Source organism: Notamacropus eugenii, chromosome 1 (genome assembly GCF_028372415.1).
Source record: "Notamacropus eugenii isolate mMacEug1 chromosome 1, mMacEug1.pri_v2, whole genome shotgun sequence".
Classification (NCBI taxonomy): domain Eukaryota; kingdom Metazoa; phylum Chordata; class Mammalia; order Diprotodontia; family Macropodidae; genus Notamacropus; species Notamacropus eugenii.
In genome coordinates this window covers 107,198,223-107,216,246 of record NC_092872.1, presented here as the reverse complement: position 1 = coordinate 107,216,246, position 18,024 = coordinate 107,198,223, and the positions used below count along the sequence as shown (strand labels likewise).

General features: G+C 36.4%; 1 protein-coding gene across 5 annotated transcripts in view; it reads left to right on the top strand.

The window, feature by feature from the left end:
- The window catches only part of MCC (MCC regulator of WNT signaling pathway), a 261,755-nt gene that overhangs the window by 153,455 nt on the left and 90,276 nt on the right, over positions 1-18,024 (top strand). For all 5 annotated transcript variants that reach the window (XM_072611670.1, XM_072611662.1, XM_072611655.1 and 2 more), the window contains exons 4-6: positions 147-289; positions 11,187-11,350; positions 17,335-17,541. In XM_072611670.1, the coding sequence (XP_072467771.1) occupies positions 147-289; positions 11,187-11,350; positions 17,335-17,541 (514 nt within the window). The remainder of the gene's footprint in view (positions 1-146; positions 290-11,186; positions 11,351-17,334; positions 17,542-18,024) is intronic.

Here is an 18,024-nt window from a genome sequence, read left to right as displayed (position 1 = left end):
AGAAAAGGAATCTTCCCTTATCTGTGTGAATGCTTGGGAAAGAATTCATTACCATGTGTGTCTCTAGCCTCATTTTCTCTTGCTCCAGTGACTTTCTCCTGGTCCTTCCACTGTGGGTTATCTTACTGACTCTTTCCTTTGTTTAGGGAAGAAGATGAGTACTCAGAGTTTCGATCAGAGCTCAGTCAAAGTCAACACGAAGTCAATGAAGATTCTCGAAGCTTGGATCAAGACCAAACATCCGTCTCCATCCCTGAGAATCAATCTACCATGGTTACTGCCGACATGGGTGAGTTTCTTAGCAAAACAGCACTGGATTTGGAGTTAAAGTACTTGAGTTTGAATTCTGCCTCTGTCACTTTGTGTGTGACTTTGGTCAAGTCAGTTAACTTTTGGGCCTGAGTGTCCTCAGATGCAAAGGGAGAGCATTAATCTCCAAAATCTCTTCTACCCCTAAATCAGTGAGCTTATAATACTTACCAACATTACAACAAGACTGGAACTGTTTATAGGGGCAGTGCATGTTATGTGTAGGAAATATTGATCTGAGAATTTAAACCAGGAGGGCAAAGAATAAATAATGTCTTCAGGTGAACTAACAGGAGCAGGTAAACTCCAGATAGATACATGACCTTGACGTAAAAGGCTGTATCATAAACAGTTCTTTTAGACTTTGTCCAGTGTAAAGAAAACATAAGGAAGTATTTATACATCATTACTTTTTCTGGAGGTTTGACGAAGTTTCTCAAACAACTCCCTATAAAGGAAATATAGGGAGGTTTAGCCATTGACATGCTGAAGGATTAGCCACAGCCTTAGTGGTGTTTAAGAAGCAAGAGCCAGCTCTGAGAAGTTGGGTTTCTCTGGCTCATGAGAAGAGGCCTTTCCGTAGAGGAAGGAAGAATTGAGTTCTTTGCACTTTTCGTTGCACCTCTGTAAGAGTGCAGTGGAGGATGGGAGAATTTCTTTTCCCATCAATTGGCAATATCATCTTGCAGCTTAGCCATTTACCCATTGAGCCCAAAAGAGAGCAAGCCCAAGAAGTCCAGCTAGGAGACACTAGACCCCAGGACTTTATGGTAAAGAGTGAAGTTATCAGGATCCTACAGTGTGAGGTGTGAGTTGGATTGGCAATGTGTGTTCCCTACATGTCTACAATCTCTGCTAGTGTGCTCTGCATTTGTATCTACTCTTGCCAGTGATGATATGTGAAATTGAGAAGCTCTACTTGGTTTCCATGCTATGGAACATTATTGCTTCATCCTCCCCCAACAAGATAAGCTGGTCACCTGAAAGCTCATCACCTTGTAGATGCACTCAACTTTTGATGTTCAACATCTCAGCTCCCTCAGTTTTTTCTCTGATTGGAGGGCTGGAGGGAAGAGCAATAAATTCTTCCAAAAACCTTCTTTTATAGAAGATTCAAAATGTTTCAAGTAACTCCATTTTCCATCAACACTTCTACTTAGTTTACACTCAAAATGAGTCCTTGATTATCATAGAAACTTACTGTAAAAAAAAATCCCGTTTTCTGCTTTCCTTCTAATTTTGGCTGCATTGTTTTGGTTTGAGCAACATATTTTCAGTTTATTGTAATCAAAAATATGTTTCATATCCCATGATCCTCTATCTCTTCTTTGGGAATGAACTTTTTTTACCTTCATAGAACTGACAAGTAATTTTTTCCCCATATTCCTCTAATATCTTTATTATATCATTCACTGTGTCTAAATCATGTACCAATTTTGAGTTTATCTTGGTATACACTGTGAGATGTGGGTCTCTATATAGTTTCTGCTCTCCATTTTTCCCAGAAATTTTTATCAAATAGTGATTTCTTACCCCAATAACTTGGATCTCTGGGTTTATCAAATACTAGGTGCCTATAGTCCTTTCCTGCTCTACCTAATCTATTCTGTTGACCCCCTACTCTGTTCCTTAGCCTGTACCAGATTGTTCTGATGATTATCACTTTGTAATATTCTTTGAACTCTTACACTGCTTAAGCTACCTTCTTTCACTTTTTTTCGTTGATTCCTTTGCTATCCTTTCCCTTTTGTTCTTCTGGAGGAGTGTTATTATTTTTTCTAGCTCTGTAAAATAATTCTTTGGTAGTTTGATATAATAATAAGTAAATTAATTTAATAAGTAAATTAATTCAGGTAATATTGTCATTTTAGTTATATTGGCTTGGCCTACCCATGAGCAATTAATGTTTCTCCAGTTGTATGTTTGTTTTTATGTGTGTGAAAAGCATTTTGTAATTGTTTTCTTTTAGTTGCCAGATATGTCTTGGCAAGTAGATTCCCAAGTATTTTATACTGTTTACCTTTATTTTAATGGAAACTCTTTCTGCTCCTGATGGACTTTGCTGGTAATGTATACAAATGTTGATCATTTATGTAGGTTTATTTTATATCCTGCAACATTGCCAAAGTTGTTAATTTCTTAAAATAGTGTTTTAGTTGATTGTCTGGGGTTCTCTAAGTGTACCATCATATCATTTGTGAAGAGTGCTAGTTTTGTTTCTTTACTGCCTATTTTAATTGCTTCAATTTCTTTCTCTTCTATTATTACTATGGCTAGCATTTTTAGTACAATATTGAGGAATAGCGTTGATAATGGGCATCTTTGCTTCACCTCTGATTATATTGGGAACCAAACGGAGAAACAGAAATTGAAAGAATCCACCAATCACCACCTAAAAGAGATCTCAAAATGCAAGCTCCCAGGAATATTATAGCCAAATCCGAAAGCTCCCAGGTGAAGGAGAAAATGCTCCAAACTGCCAGAAAGATATAATTCAAATACTGTAGAGCTACAGTCAGGATCACACAGGGTTTAGCAGCTACCATAGGGATGGAGGACTTGGAATGATAATTTTGAAAGGCAAAGGAGCTGGAATTTCAACCAAGAATAGCCTACTCAGCAAAACTGAATATAATCCTTTGGGCTGTTTTCAGGTCATATCACTTTTTTCTCTGGAGGCAAATAGCATTTTTCATTATGTGTTCCTTTGGAATTGTCTTAGATCATTGTATTCCTGGTAATGGCTAAATCATTCACAGTTGTACATCATACAGTATCGCTATTACTGTGCATGATGTTCTCCTGGTTCTGCTCACTTCATTCAACATCAGTTCGTGTAAGTTTTTCTAGGTTTTTCTGAAATTATCCTGTTTGTCATTTCTCACAGAACAATAATATTCCATTAAAACCGTACATTACAATTTTTCCAACCCTTCTCCAATTGATGAGCATCCCCTCAATTTCCAATTTTTTCACCACCACAAAAAGAGCTGCTATAAGTATTTTGGTACAAATAGGTTCTTTACCTCCCTTTTAATGATCTCTTTGGGATACAGACCTAGTAGTGGTGTTACTATAGTAATAAGAAGTATGCATGGTTTGATAGCCCATTGGACATAATTCCTAACTGCCCTCCGGAATGGTTGGATCAGTTCAGAACTCCACCAACAGTACATTAGTGTCCCATTTTTCCCACTTCCTCTCCAACATTTATCATTTTCCCTTTTCGTCATATTAGACAATCTGATGGATGCGAGGTCATACCTCAGAGTTGTTTTAATTAACATTTCTCTAGTCAATAGTGATTTAGAACATTTTTTCATATGACTATAGATAACTTTGATTTCTTTGTCTGAAAACTACATATTAATGTCCTTTGACCATTTATTAATTGGGGAATGACTTGCATTTTCTAAATTTTACTCAGTTTTCTATAGATTTGAGAAATGAGGCCTTTATCAGAGATATTTGCTATGAATTCTCCCCTCCACCAGTTTTCTGCTTTCCTTCTAATTTTATTAGTCTTGTTTGTGTACAATGTGTTAAATTTTATGTAATCAAAATTACCCATTTTGCATTTTGTAATGCTCTCTATATCTTGTTTGGTTCTAAATTCTTCCCTTTTACATAGATCTGGCAAGTAAGCTATTTCACATTCTCCTAATATGCTTATGTGATCCCCCTTCCTATCTAACTTGTGTACCCATTTTCACCTTATTTTTGGATATGGTGTGAGATGTTAGTCTGTACCTAGTTTCTGCCATACTATTTTCCAATTGTCCCATCAGTTTTTGTCAAATACTGAATTTTTTCATCCGAAACTTGGATCTTTAGGTTTACCAAATGCTGAATCAGTATAGTTATTTACCACAATGAACTGTGTACCTAATATGTTCTACTGATCCAGCACTATTTCTAAGTCTGTACCAGATTGTTTTTAATGTTGCTAATCTATTACTGGTAATATTCTTGACCTATAACAGTAAAATACCTCTCCATTCTGAAACTGTAAACATGAACTTGGTAACATGCAGTGGAGTTGCCAAATGCCTCCTTGTTCTGCGTCCTATAATCTCTTTTTGATTAAGTGTTCAGTTCCCTTACTGTCCCTGGGCACAGAGCATAGCTGTTCCTGCCATAACCTCCAAAGCTCAAAGCTCACAACTGCTGCTCCACTCTACCATGCTTTTAGGCAGATTTTTCTGTCCTCCTAAGCTCTCTTGACTAGGAAAAATGACACCCCATGCCTTTTTTTTTTGTTAGTTATCCCACTTAGAATTTGCTTTGATGCACTTTTCAAATTGTTTAGGTAGAAATGTTGAGAAAACTTGGTAATTATGTTTTCTTGACTTTGCCATCTTTACGCCACCCCCTATAAAATTTACTTTTGATCGTTTCAAGTTGTTCATTCCTTTTACATTGTAATGTCATCGCATATATTTTCTTACTCTCCTTACTTCTCTTTACACCAGTTCGCATTAATCTTTCTTCTCTGTATTCATTATCTTCATTGTTTCTTATAGAATGGTAATATTCCTTTACATTAATGTCCCATGATTTGTTTTTCCATTCTCCAGTTGATGGATATATCCTTTATTTTGCTACCACAAAAAGGGTTGCTATAAATATTTTGGTCTATTTAGAGACATTGTTCCTATCAATGATCTCCTTCTGTTATAAGCCTAGTAATAGAACCTCTGGAACAAAGGGTATGGACATCTTTGTCCCCTTATTTACAGTTTCTTTCCAAATGTCTTTATGGATTCACAACCCAACCAACATGCATTGATCTTTCCACAAACTCTCCAGAATATACTATTTCCGTCTTTTGTAGTTCTTGCTAGTTTACTGGGTGTGAGGTGGTTTTGAATACATTTCTCTTATTGGCGATTTAGAGCATTCTTTCATATGGTTCTTAATAGTTTGCAATTCTTTCAAGAATTGTTTGTCCATGTCCTCTGACTGCTCATCTATTAGGAAATGGATTTTGGCTTTAGATACACGCATGCACACACACATATACACACATGTATACATATACACACACGCACACATGTGTATGTATGTTTGTGCTACCTTTATATTGTCGATATCAGACCTTTATCTAAGAAATATGTCAGGTAGTGCCCAGTTTTGAGAGCATATGTAACATGATCTGCTTGATATCAGCCTTTAGGAAAGCTTGATTATTTTAGCTGAAGAATAAGGACTTCCAGGGATCTTCCATAATTGTAGCACATCATTTAAAAAGAGAAAAAACACAGCCTGGTCATTCTAGGTGTGTTGTTTCTAACATTGTATTGACCTTTGGGAAGGATATCTGATACATCCTAAAGAACTTCCTCTTGATGCCAATGATAGGTATCATGTGTTCATATAGTCAAAAGCACTTTTCCCCCAAGCTCATCCCTCAGAGCTTGATTCTATCCTAATTATATTAACTGTTGCATCCAATAATTGACCCCACTTTTCAATATCATAATGAGGAAAATGCTTGAGGACCTTAGGTGCCTTACTGGATTGAGTGCTGGCCCACAACTTGTTCCATCATTCTTCAGTAGATGGACATCCCTTTGATTCTCAATTCTTGGCCACCAAAAAAAGAGCTGCTTTAAATATTTTTATACAGACCTACTAGTCCTATTTCTGGGTCAAAGGGTATGCAGAATTTTATATTCCTTTGGACATTGTCACAAATTATTCTTCAGAATGGCTGGACCAGATGATTACTCCACCAACAGTTCATTATTGTACATTATTTCCCTCATCCCCTTCAGCATTTGTCATTTCTGCTGTTAGGTAGTTTCTTAGAGTTATTTTAATTCCGATTTCTCTAATCAATAGTGATTTTTAGAGCTTTTTTTTTTTGACTACAGATAACCTTGTTTTCTTCTTCTGAATGCTGTCTGTTTATATCCTTTGGCCATTTAACAATTGGGAAATGCCTCCCTTTTTATAAATTTTATTCTTTTATTCCCTACACATGTGAGAAATAAGCCTTCATCAGAGAAATTTGTTGTAAAAAATTTTGATATGACCTCATCGTCTATGATGTGTGTTCATCCTTCGTTGCCAAAAAAGACCATACCATCAGAGACATGATGACATGACTTGCACTTGACTTTGTTTTGAGTGAGGGAGGGCTGTGCAGGTCACCAGCCTCACTTCTTCTCCAGAGCCATCTGAACCCAATGACTAGATTCATCAGGATAACTGGAGATGACCCAGGACGAGGCAATTGGGGTTAAGTGACTTGTCCAAGGTCACCCAGCTAGTGAGTGTCAAGTGTCTGAGGTGAGATTTGAACTCAGGTCCTCCTGACTCTGCACTGGTGCTCTATCCACTGCACCACCTAGCTGCCCCTTTGTCTATGGTACCTTTTAGCAAAACATAGCTTCCTTGATTTTCTCTTTTAATTAGGTTTATTTTTGCCTTTGCTTTGTCTGAGAGCATGATTTCTGTCCCTCCCATTTTTAATTTTTCCTTCAGCTTAATCCTATTAGATTCTACTCCAGTCCTTTATTTTAACTGTGTATGTATGTCTGTTTCAAATGTATTTCTTGTAAACAGCATATTGTTGGATTCTGGTTTCTAATCCATTCTACTATCCACTTCTCTTTTATGGGCAAGCTCATCCCATTCACATTCACAGTTGTGATTACTGTGTATTTCCCTCCATTCCATTATCTTCTTTTTTCTTCCTTTTTATCCTGTCTCTCCTCAGAAGTCTATTTTGCCTCTGGCCACACCCTCCCTTCATCTGCCCTCCCTTTTGTAATCTCTTCCATTTCTCTTGTAATCTTCATTTGGGTAAATTACATTTCTATATGCATCTGAATATATATATACACCTATTCCTCCCTGCAAGAACCAATTCTGATGACCGCATTGCTTGCCACCCCCTCTCCATTTTCTCTTCCATTGTAAAAACTCTTCCTTGCATGCATCTTTTTTGTGAGAAAAATTTCCCCATTCTACCTCTCCCTTTTGCTTTTCTTTCTAACATTTAATGTTTATCTTTTGTACTACTCTCTCTTTGAGTAATGAAAATGAAAAGTTAGCCTCCTACTCTGTCTTTCATGGCCTGAAAATTCTGAAATAGAATTCTGGAACTATAGTTGTCTCTGGTGCTGAAAGAGGCATTTAGTGGAGCAGTTGTATTACCACAGATACACTATTTGTGGGTTAGATTTGGCAAACATACATAATCAAACACATTATTATTATTTGATATACTGTAACAACACGACTTTCCATAGGAGATAGGCTTTGATGTGCCTGCTTTTAAGTAGACTATTTCAGTAGAAAATAATTAATAATAAACATTTATAAAATGCTTAGCATAGTACCTGGCACATGATAGGTATTTAATGTTTATTGATTGATTGATTAATCGTCACAGTAACCCTGGGAGGTAGGTGCTATTAATCTGTAGGATTGTTTTTCTAAATTTGCTAAACGGAGTAGCACACATTAGTCATTAATCTCTATAAAGAGAACAAATAGAATTCTTAAAACCTTTAGAATTTTGTAAATCTAGTGAATAGTTTTAACTAGGACTTTTGAGATCCTGTGTTTTCTTACTTTTCAGAATTTTAGGGCTCTTGAAATACTATGTCCTCAGGATGGAAGCTAAACACATACAATGCCTTTGTTGGTTGTTTGATTTTTTTTTTTTTAACAAAACATGTGCTTGGTGTATGAAAATTTTGGAACGCAACCAAGGAAATGACATGTGGGCAAACCTTGGTTCTTTGCACATTTGTAAGTAACCATTTAAGCATTCAGTAGGCATTTTTAAAAAACCCTGGCACTCAAAAATGCTCTCCTAAAATTTCTTAGACTGAATAAACTTGTATAAATAAGCTTGTGTCTCAAGAATATTTTGGCCTTTAATTTTGGCCTTTAAATTGGGTAACAAGTGTTCTCGAGCTAAGACTCTTTTTAAGAAATATATTTTTATTGATATTTTTATATAAACTGAATGTCTTCTAGTTTTTTTTCTCCCCTATCCCAGAGAGCCGTCCCATATAAGAAATGATATATTTAAAGAAAAAAAGAAGAAAATCAGCAAACCCAATAAATTTATTGAAAAAGTCTGAAAACTTCCATTGTTCCATGCCCATGGACCTACCCATTGGCAAAGGAGTGCAGTAGAAGGGTATTACTTCTCTTCTTTGGAACCATGTTTTTCTTGTCTGAGTAATTTTATAACATTCATTGTTATTGCTTTTAGATTGTTCCTTCTATTTACACTGTTGCAGTCGTTGTGTTTATTGTTTTCCTTGCCTTTGCTGACTTTCTTCTGCATCAGTTCGTATAAATCTTTCCATGATTTTCTAGTCATTATATTCATCATTACTTATAGAACAGTAATATTCCATTATATTTCTGTACCACAGAAATGCTGCTTATACATAGATAGATAGATATGTAGGGAGACAGTAACTTCTTGTCAGTGACTTCCTTTTATTCAATCAAAATTATCAGCTTTATCATTTGCAATCATAACTATCCCTTGTTTGGTTACAAATATATCTACTTATAGCTGTTAAAGATATATGATCTGTTTTTCTTCTAATTTTTTTAAAGCAAGATCTTTAATATTAAGAGGTCACCTATCTACGTTCAATTTTTTGTCAAAAATGGTTTAAGATGTTTGTCTAAGCCAATTTTCATCAGGATGTTTTCCAGTTTTGCCAGCAATTATTTTGTTTTTAATATCAAATAAAGAGTTCTTTCCTAAGGAAATTACATTTTCTAGTTTATCAAACATTGGGTTCCATTGTTCCTTCTTCCCTCTGATCTAGTCTACTCCATCTATCCAGTTCTCTATTTTTAGTCAATGTTAATTTTTTTCCTTCTTCCTTTTTCCTTGGTTTTCTCTCTCTTTCTCTCTGTATGTATGTATGTGTAAGTATATTTATATACATACATTCATCCATGTGACAGTGGTTTTGTTTTTTTTGTTCAATGAGGAGGAGGATTGGAGGGGAGAGGAGAGCATAGGACAAGGGAAGGGAAGGAGTGATGTTAGGGAGGAAGAAAGGGGTGATTGAGACCAAAGACCAAAAAGAACCACTGACAAGCAGGAAGGCATTGGAAGTTATATGTTGAACATACTTAAGAAAAGCAAGCTATAATATGAGACTCATATTTTCATATGCAATGTTTTCTGTGTAGTGAAATAATTATTTTATGATTTAATTCAGAATTTTAAAAAATAAAAATAAATTTAATATAAATGTATACACCATAAGTCTAGTACAAAGTAGTCTATTTAAATGACTACAGGTCTAAATTATATTAGGGAAACTAATATTACATACCCTTGTTACAACAGTAATGCATATTAAAACAAGCAGCTAACAGGATTAGAGGAAATATACTTATCAGTGGCATACAGTGTAATAAAATATACAAAACATCAAAATTGTGTAATTTAAAAAGAAAATTATGCATAGACTAATTTCACTATAGTACATACAGAGAACTAAAACAAATACAAATACAGCAAGAAAATTATAAAACAAGAACATACTTAATGCATAAAGTAATTAATGTGTGTAAGGGATAGGCCTTCCTTAGATGGCTCTCCTTCTTGTTTAGTTTCAGTGTTGGAATGAAATGAGAATCCAGTAGGTCATTCTTCACTTAACAAGAGGAGTTTACTTAGCCGTAGTATAGAAGGGATATTTAAGGCATTGCAGCACTTAGCTTAGATAAACTTGGCCCCCCCAACCCTCATCCCCATCTCCATATGGAAATACATGTGGTCATCAAAGGAGGGTGTCACTTGGTCTTGGGACTCTGGCCAAGTCTTAAGGGCCCTGACTCAAATTCGTTGGTAATACCCTCAAATAATGAGAAAGTCAAAGTCATTGCCAGATGCTACCAGGAAGCTGGATCAAGGAAGGCAGCTAGAGCCTTAGCTCCCTAGGGCAAACAGATTACAAGGACAGCTTTTGTTGCTCTTCGGGAAAAACTAGCCTGACCTATAGGGGCTGAGGGTGGGGTGAATGAAGAGACCTTGTTGGATATTTGTTCCCAACACAACATGCATCAGTGAAGACATTTAATTACATGCAATGCATTGATTCTATGAATAAACATTAGCATTGTCATCTGACTACATTTCTAACTATTTTGCAGATTTCATTTGGGAAGACAAGTCTGGTCACTGTTTTACTAATTCTAGTTCTCCTTTAATATGCTGACTCATCTGCAGCATCCCTCTTCTGGCCGATGGGACTGGATAATCATAATCCTCACTAGATTTATAATGCTGCAATTCTAAGCCTTTGGAATCTCATGAAGCACTCCAGTCACAAATATAGGCCATGGGATTTTAGAGTTGGAAAAAACCTTGGAAATTATCTTGTGTAGCTTCATTTTACAGATAAGGAAAATAAGGCTCAGACAGGTAAAAGTGACTTGCCCAAGGCCACGCAGATAACAAGTAGCAGAGCCAAGATTGAACCCAAGTTCTCTGATTTTACATCCACTGTTCTTTTTTGCATATTCCAACTGACTCCTGATTTTGAAACTTGTCAAAGAATCCTGCAAATCTGAGGCATAGCACTAAAAAGAGATCACAAAAATATCTGTTCAACTGTCAGTGAAAGGAAAGGGGAATTTAAAAGGAAGGTATGGTTGTTTGCATAGCAATCCAGTTCTGGAACTGTTGGCTTGGGAACAACAGAAGGCCTTTAAGCTTAAATTGGTGGTTGGGTGATTGGATGATATTTAAATCTCAGCGTGTCAAATTGCCATGTGACATTTTGAATTACCTTCATGGGTACCTTTTGCAACAGAGGGAAAGAAAGAGGAAGCTCCTTGACATACATGCCAAATGCACTTAATTCTCCTTTTTACAGATAATTGCAGCGATCTCAACTCAGAACTGCAAAGAGTACTGACTGGGCTAGAGAATGTCGTCTGTGGGAGGAAAAAGAGTAGCTGTGGTCTTTCAGTGGCTGAGGTGGACAGACATATTGAACAGCTTACCACTGCAAGTGAACACTGTGATTTGGCTATTAAGGTAACCAGAACAAAATCACAGATCTGTGACGTCATTTCAAAGGTTATAATGAGAAGGCATCCTCTCCCACATTATTCACACTTCCATTTGGGTAGCAGATATAATAAAGAAAACCATGCACAGTGTATTGTGCCACCAAGCAGAGAACAGATGATCAGTTCATTAAATTAAAGTAGTAACGTCCATAAAGTAGACAGCTGAGTTCATTTATTGTGCAGTCAATGAGCAATTTACACAGATATAATTAAGTTATTTAAATGTTGAGCCAGATTCTTTCAGTGTCCTAGCAGTTGCTATGTTATATTAATCACCATGGAAGCCCTATTGCTTCTTTCAAGAATATCATTTAATTCATGGTGCTACTAAGACCAAAGTAAGTTTGAGTCTAGCTTTTAGATTAGTTATAGTCATAAAGAGCCAATGCCATGTTCCAAAGTCTGCAGACTTCGTCCCAGCTAGCATTCTGATATGCTCTATGATAGGACCATAGACCTGAAATTGGAAGGTACTTCAGATGTGCCATCCAATCACTACTTTACAGAAGAGGAAACTGAAGCCCTGGGAGGTCGAGTAATTTACACAAGGTCAAATAGGTAGTAAACATGAGAAGAGGAATTTGAACCTAGGCCCTTCCTTGGACTCCAGAGCCAGTGTCCGTTCCATGATATCTCCATTTATAAATGCATATCAGAATTTACAAGAGAGAAAAATCTGCGAGTCAACAAGCATCTTTAAAGGACCTACTAAGGTAGTGGTAGGTGGATAGTACTAAAAATGCAAACACAGGCAAAAATGGCCCCTGTCCTCGAGGATATTCTAAGATTACATGAGGAAAACAACATACAAGATTAGATGATTAAGAATAGATGGAAGGTGTGCTGAGAGAGGCAGCTGGGGCAACTGGAAAGGTGTCCTACAGAAAATGGTATCTGAGCTGTCTCAAAGGAGGCCAGAAGAACCTCATAGACAGATGTGAAGCAGCACAATATTCTAGACTTAATAAATAGACAGCACAAAGGCACAGAGTTAAGTAGTGGAGTATTACAATTAGTCTAGCATTGCTGGATTAGAAAAGGGAGTAAAGCGTAAAGAAATTAGAAAGTTAGGAAGGGCCCAGATTATAAAATGCTTTAAATGCCAAACAGAGAACATTATATTTGATTCTGGAGGTTAAAAGGAATCTATTGGAGTTCATTAAGCAAGGAGGGGTAAAATGGTAAGACAGATCTGAAGAACTTTAGAAAAGTTACCTTGGTAGTTGATTAGATGAGGGATGGTAGTGGGGAAAACCTTGAAGGAAGGAGACAAGTTAGAAAAGTACTGCAGTAGTGCATTTGAGAGACCTGAACTAGGGTTGTGGCTAAGTGAGTGGGGAAAAGTGGACCCTTCCAATAAATACTGTGAGGTTAGAAACAAGACTTGACAGCAGTTTGGATATGTGAAGTGAATGAGAAGAGTTGAGAACTATACCAAAGTTGTGGATCTGGGTGGCTTTAGGATGATAGTGCCCTCCATGGTAATAGAGGAGCTCAGAGGAGAGGAGAGTGTTAAAGAAAAGATAATGAATTCTGTTTTGGACATGTTGAGTTTGGAGCTATGAGACATCTAACTTGAAATAATCGAAAAGGAAGTTGTTGATAAGGAGAGACACTAGGGCTGAGGATCATCACTGAACACATAGGAGATCACCAAGTGAGATAGTATAAAGAGAAAAAGGAAGGAAGCCTAAGACAGTTCCTTAAGGGACACTTTTGTGCAGTAGACATGGCATGGATGATGAACTAGCAAAGGAAATTGAGGACTAGTTAGAAGAAGAACAGGGGAGAAGAATGTCACGAAAGCCTGGAGAAAAGAGAGTGTACAGGAGTAAATGGTAATTAGTATAGTCAAAGGCTGCAGAGGGATCAAGAGGTTTGAAAATCAAACAAAGGCCATTAGATCTGTCAATTAAGAGATCATTGGTAATTGGAGAAGACAATTTCAGTACCATGATGAGATCAGATGACATATTGTAGAGGGTGAGAAAGAATGTGGCTAGATTGGTGAAAAGTCATTAGCTTCATAACAAAAACAACTTGGAATATATATATATATGTATATATATATATACATACATACATACATACATACATACGTATGTATATATATATGTGTGTACGTGTCTATGTATATATACATGCATACATGTATATAAGTGTGCATGTGTGTATATACATATATATATATATACATATATCCTATTGACAGAGGATATAAATATACAAATACAAAAGGGAGCCCTTTAAACATATTATTGCCTACTCATACTTGGTATATAAAACCGAAGGAGTTTCCTTGCCCAAAATCACATAGCTAACGAGTGTCAGAGGAAGAACTTGATCACGCTTCCTGATTCCAAACCCTGTCATCATATATGATGTAGCTTCTGAGCCTCCTAACGTAAGAATCTGAATAGTTGTAAAAGATGTTTAAGTTATAACCAGGGGGCTGCTTATATCAAGGCACCATCTGGTTCAGCGTTTGGAAAGGAATGACCATAAATTAAAGAAAATGTTTTTATCAAAAAATCTTCACTATCCCAAAGAAAACTAGCACATACAATGATTGATCTTTATTACTTACCTTAAATAAGTATTTAACCAGTACAGCTTCAAAACTTAAAGGCAGGGCAGAAGAGCAGCAGTGGTGTCGATTAGGTAGGAGGGAATGCAAAAAGAGGCCAGCAGAGCTTTCTGAGACCCCTAAAACCACTGGACTACAATCATCCCTAAGCACAAGTCAGAGAGAGTGACATGGACAATAAATTGTCTTCACTTGGATGAACAGGCCTCTTTGAGAAGAGCATTAGGTCTAAAAATATGAGCTCTTAAAACTGGAAGTCATGTTATCATCATTGCTCTCATATACTGAAAGAAGACACAGAAGTATGTTTCTTTCTTTCTTTTTTTTTAATGTGGTGATACCCAAACATAGCCCTGTGGACATGATTTTGTCCTAGCCTTGTTTGTTTGAAACCTACCTGCAAGGTATTCACTGGAGCCGCTTGGAAATTCTGGTCTCCTAGACTATCCTGTTTGGTAAATATGTTTCAGTATAATTGCCTTGCCCGTTAGTAGCTTATGATTATCATTACGTGATTTATTTTCTTTGCCCTTCATCTAAACTAACACAGTATTTCAAAAAACAAGAAAAATTGTTAACTTTTTGTCCCAATTTCCCACAAGTTACTTTCCTTTTAAGAACACACATAATAGTGAACTCCCATTTCTAAAGACTATTAAGGAAGGCTTTGTAATGACACAAATCCATCAAAGACCATGTCTGTCTCCTATATCACAGAAGGCCATTTTGTTTTTGCCTGTTTCAGAACTGAAGCTTATTCATGCAATCTGAGTTCCTATGATGCACGAAGAGCTCTATTACAGTGAAATAGCCTATCTTGTCACTGAATTGGTTTTAAAGGACCTATAAACAGGGAAGTTTCCAGTCAGATTTTGTATGAGGCATTCAACATATTTTTCACAGAATTTAAGGATTACTAATTATATGAGGAAGCAGCTTGTTGATGAATTATATGATCCTGAGTTTATATATTTTTGAGATTCTTAATCTAGAGTTTTAAAGGTAATAAGCATCTCTTAAGTGCCTACTGTGTTCCAAGAAAGGTGCTAGGGATCCAAAGACAAAAATGAAGCAACTTTTGTTCTCATAGAGCTTAGGGTTTGTTTTGTTTGTTTTTTGAGAAATGTGTACATTAAATTATATTTTAAAATACAGAACAGGCAAAAGATAAATTTTTGTAGAAGAGATTACTAATAGCTGGGGGGGACTAGGAAAATCTTCATTTTAAAGGTAGTGCCTTAGCAGAGTTTTGAAGGAAACAAGGAATTCTAAGATGGGAGTGTGGAAGGAACATATTTCAGGCATGGGGGTATCTAATATAAAGGTACCGATATAAGACATAGAGAGCTGTAGGAGAGAAACAGCAAAGACAGTTTGGCTGAACCATAGAATATGAGACAGTGATATCAATAAGGTTTGTGTGGTAGTTTCGAGTTAGGTTGTAAAGTTCCTAAAAAACAAACAGGAACTTAATATTTGATCCTGGAATCCATAGAAATTGACAGGAGTTTGTTGATTAAGGGGGTACCATGGACAGATTGGCACTTTAGGAAATTGACTTTGACAATTATATGTAGGATGAAACTGTGTGTAGATTGTAAGGGGAGAGACTTGATGCAGGGATCAGTTAGCCTAATGCAGTAGTATTGACAAGAGGTGATGATAGCCCAAACTAGGGTGATAGCCATGAGGGTAGAGATTAAAGGGACATTCTAGAAATTTGGGTGTGGAAACAGCAACATTTGGCAACTGATTGGATGTGTGATATGACGGCAAGTAAAACAAGTATATCCTTGGATAACATTAAGGTCATGAACCTGAGTGACTGGAAAAACGATAATACCTTTGACAAAAATAAGGAAGTTCAGAGGAGGGGCCTATGGCAAAAGATGAATTCAGTTTTTTTACATGTTGAAACTGAAATGCCCATGGGACATCCAGTTTTAAATACCCAGTGGGCTATTGGAGATGTGCAACTAGTTTTTTATATATTTGGTGAATATCTGTGTAGAAATAATTAAAATTGCAGAAGGTGATGAGATCTCTAAGTGAAAGATCAAATAAGATAATATTTATAATGCACTTAACAAAGTGCCTGGCATATAGTAGGCACTTAATAGTTGTTTATTCCCTTTCCTACAAAGAAAAGAGAAGATGATCCAGAATAAAGCCCAGAGTTAGGGGATGTGATCCGGATGATGAACTAGCAAAGGCAACTTAGAAGGAGGCAGGATGGAGATGAACCAGGAGAAAGAGCAACCTAATAAAAACCCAGAAAGGAGAAGGCATCGAGGAGGGAGGAAAGTCAGTGGTGTCAAGTGCAGCAAAGAGTTTAAGAAGAATGAGTGTGAACTTTGAAAATGCATGAAGATTTGGCTATTAAGAAATCATTGGTAACTTTAGAGAGAGTAGTTTCAGTTGAGTAATGAGACTGAAAGTCAGATTACTAAAGGGTGAGAAGTGAGTGAGAGAAGTAGATATAAAGGTTGTTGATGGCTTTTTCTGAGAGCTGGACTGTGAAAGAGAAGAAAGTCATAGGATGATAGCCTGAGTGGATGACAGGGTATAATGACATGTTGGGTTGTTTTTTTTTTTTCCCTCTAGCATGCAGATTTGTGTAAATTTCAAGAAAAGAGCCAGTAGATAGGGAAAAATTGAAACTTAGAAAGTAAGTCAGGATGATAATGAGTCCAGTCTGCTCCAGCAGCTGGGAGGCAGTGGAATGAAGAAGGGTTAGCCTTATTAAGGAAAAGAGTCACCCCTTCATCAGAGATTGGAGTAAAGGAGGATATAAAAAAGTTTGAAGTCAACATTTTTTAAAATGTAGAGGAAGAAAAAAGGGAGTTTTTGAGCAGAGGTCTCTATTCCCACAAGTAATGTATGAGGTATGTTGAACTGAGAAGATTGAGGAAGGAATAATGTGAGAAACTTGAGAAGAAAAAGATTAGAACAATCTCTATGAAGGGTAGGTCACACAATTGGGGAAGAATAAACGAATTGACTTACTATGGTGAGGACCCAACTGAGATTACATAACACAATTTAAAAAGTACTTATGTTGAACATTACAATTGCCTTTATAGATGTAAACCTAGGAAAAAGAATGTTTTTCCCACTCATTAAATTTTTGAACATAGTTTATGACTATACTGCCTCTCTCTGCTGGAATAAACTCATTTGTAAAATAGGGAAATTATTAAAAATTTTAAGTTTTGTAAGAATATAATTAATCTTAAATACCATTTTAAAAGCAATCATTGTACCAGTCTCAGGTGGGCTCTTATTTATTTATGACGCTTTTTTTTCTCTCTCCTTTATCTCCAAAGTTAATCTTTCCTTTTTTCTGCGTTGGGTTTTTGTAGACAGTTGAAGAGATTGAGGGAGTATTGGGTCGGGATCTCTATCCCAGTTTGGCTGAAGAGAGATCTCGATGTGAAAAAGAACTAGCTGGCCTAAGAGAAGAGAATGAAAGCCTGACCGCCATGTTGTGTAGCAAAGAGGAAGAACTCAACAGGACCAAAGCCACCATGAATGCGATCCGGGAAGAGAGAGACAGACTGCGAAGAAGGGTGAGAAGTCTGATCCTATAGATAGCTTTTAAATCTTCTTTTGAAAGTATGTTTCCAAGAAAAATTGGTGCAGAGAGACTCCATCTTAAACTTGTATAGCATTAGAAGTTTTAGCTTTCCCAGACCATTATTTATAGAGTAATCTTTTGAAAATATGCAGTCTTAAAGTATGAACAAATTGAGATGTTTTTTTTTGTAAAGCACTCATGGAGAGGTATTTTCACCTTATATCAGGGAATGTATCAATAATGGTTAAATTGATCATTTCAAGAGTAAAAAAGTATATCAAATTTGTTTTTTAGAAAAAGTGATTTTCAAAGTTACGATTTCTCCATCAAAGACACTTTGTTTGTCTTGTTTTGTGTTAGATCTGGTTTGAAAGAAAAGAGAGAACTAAACAAAAGCAAGACATCTCTCAGTAAATATTTTAATTCTCTCTGAGCTTAGTTCTCAATCTCCTGGCTATCCCCAGTTTCATTCTCC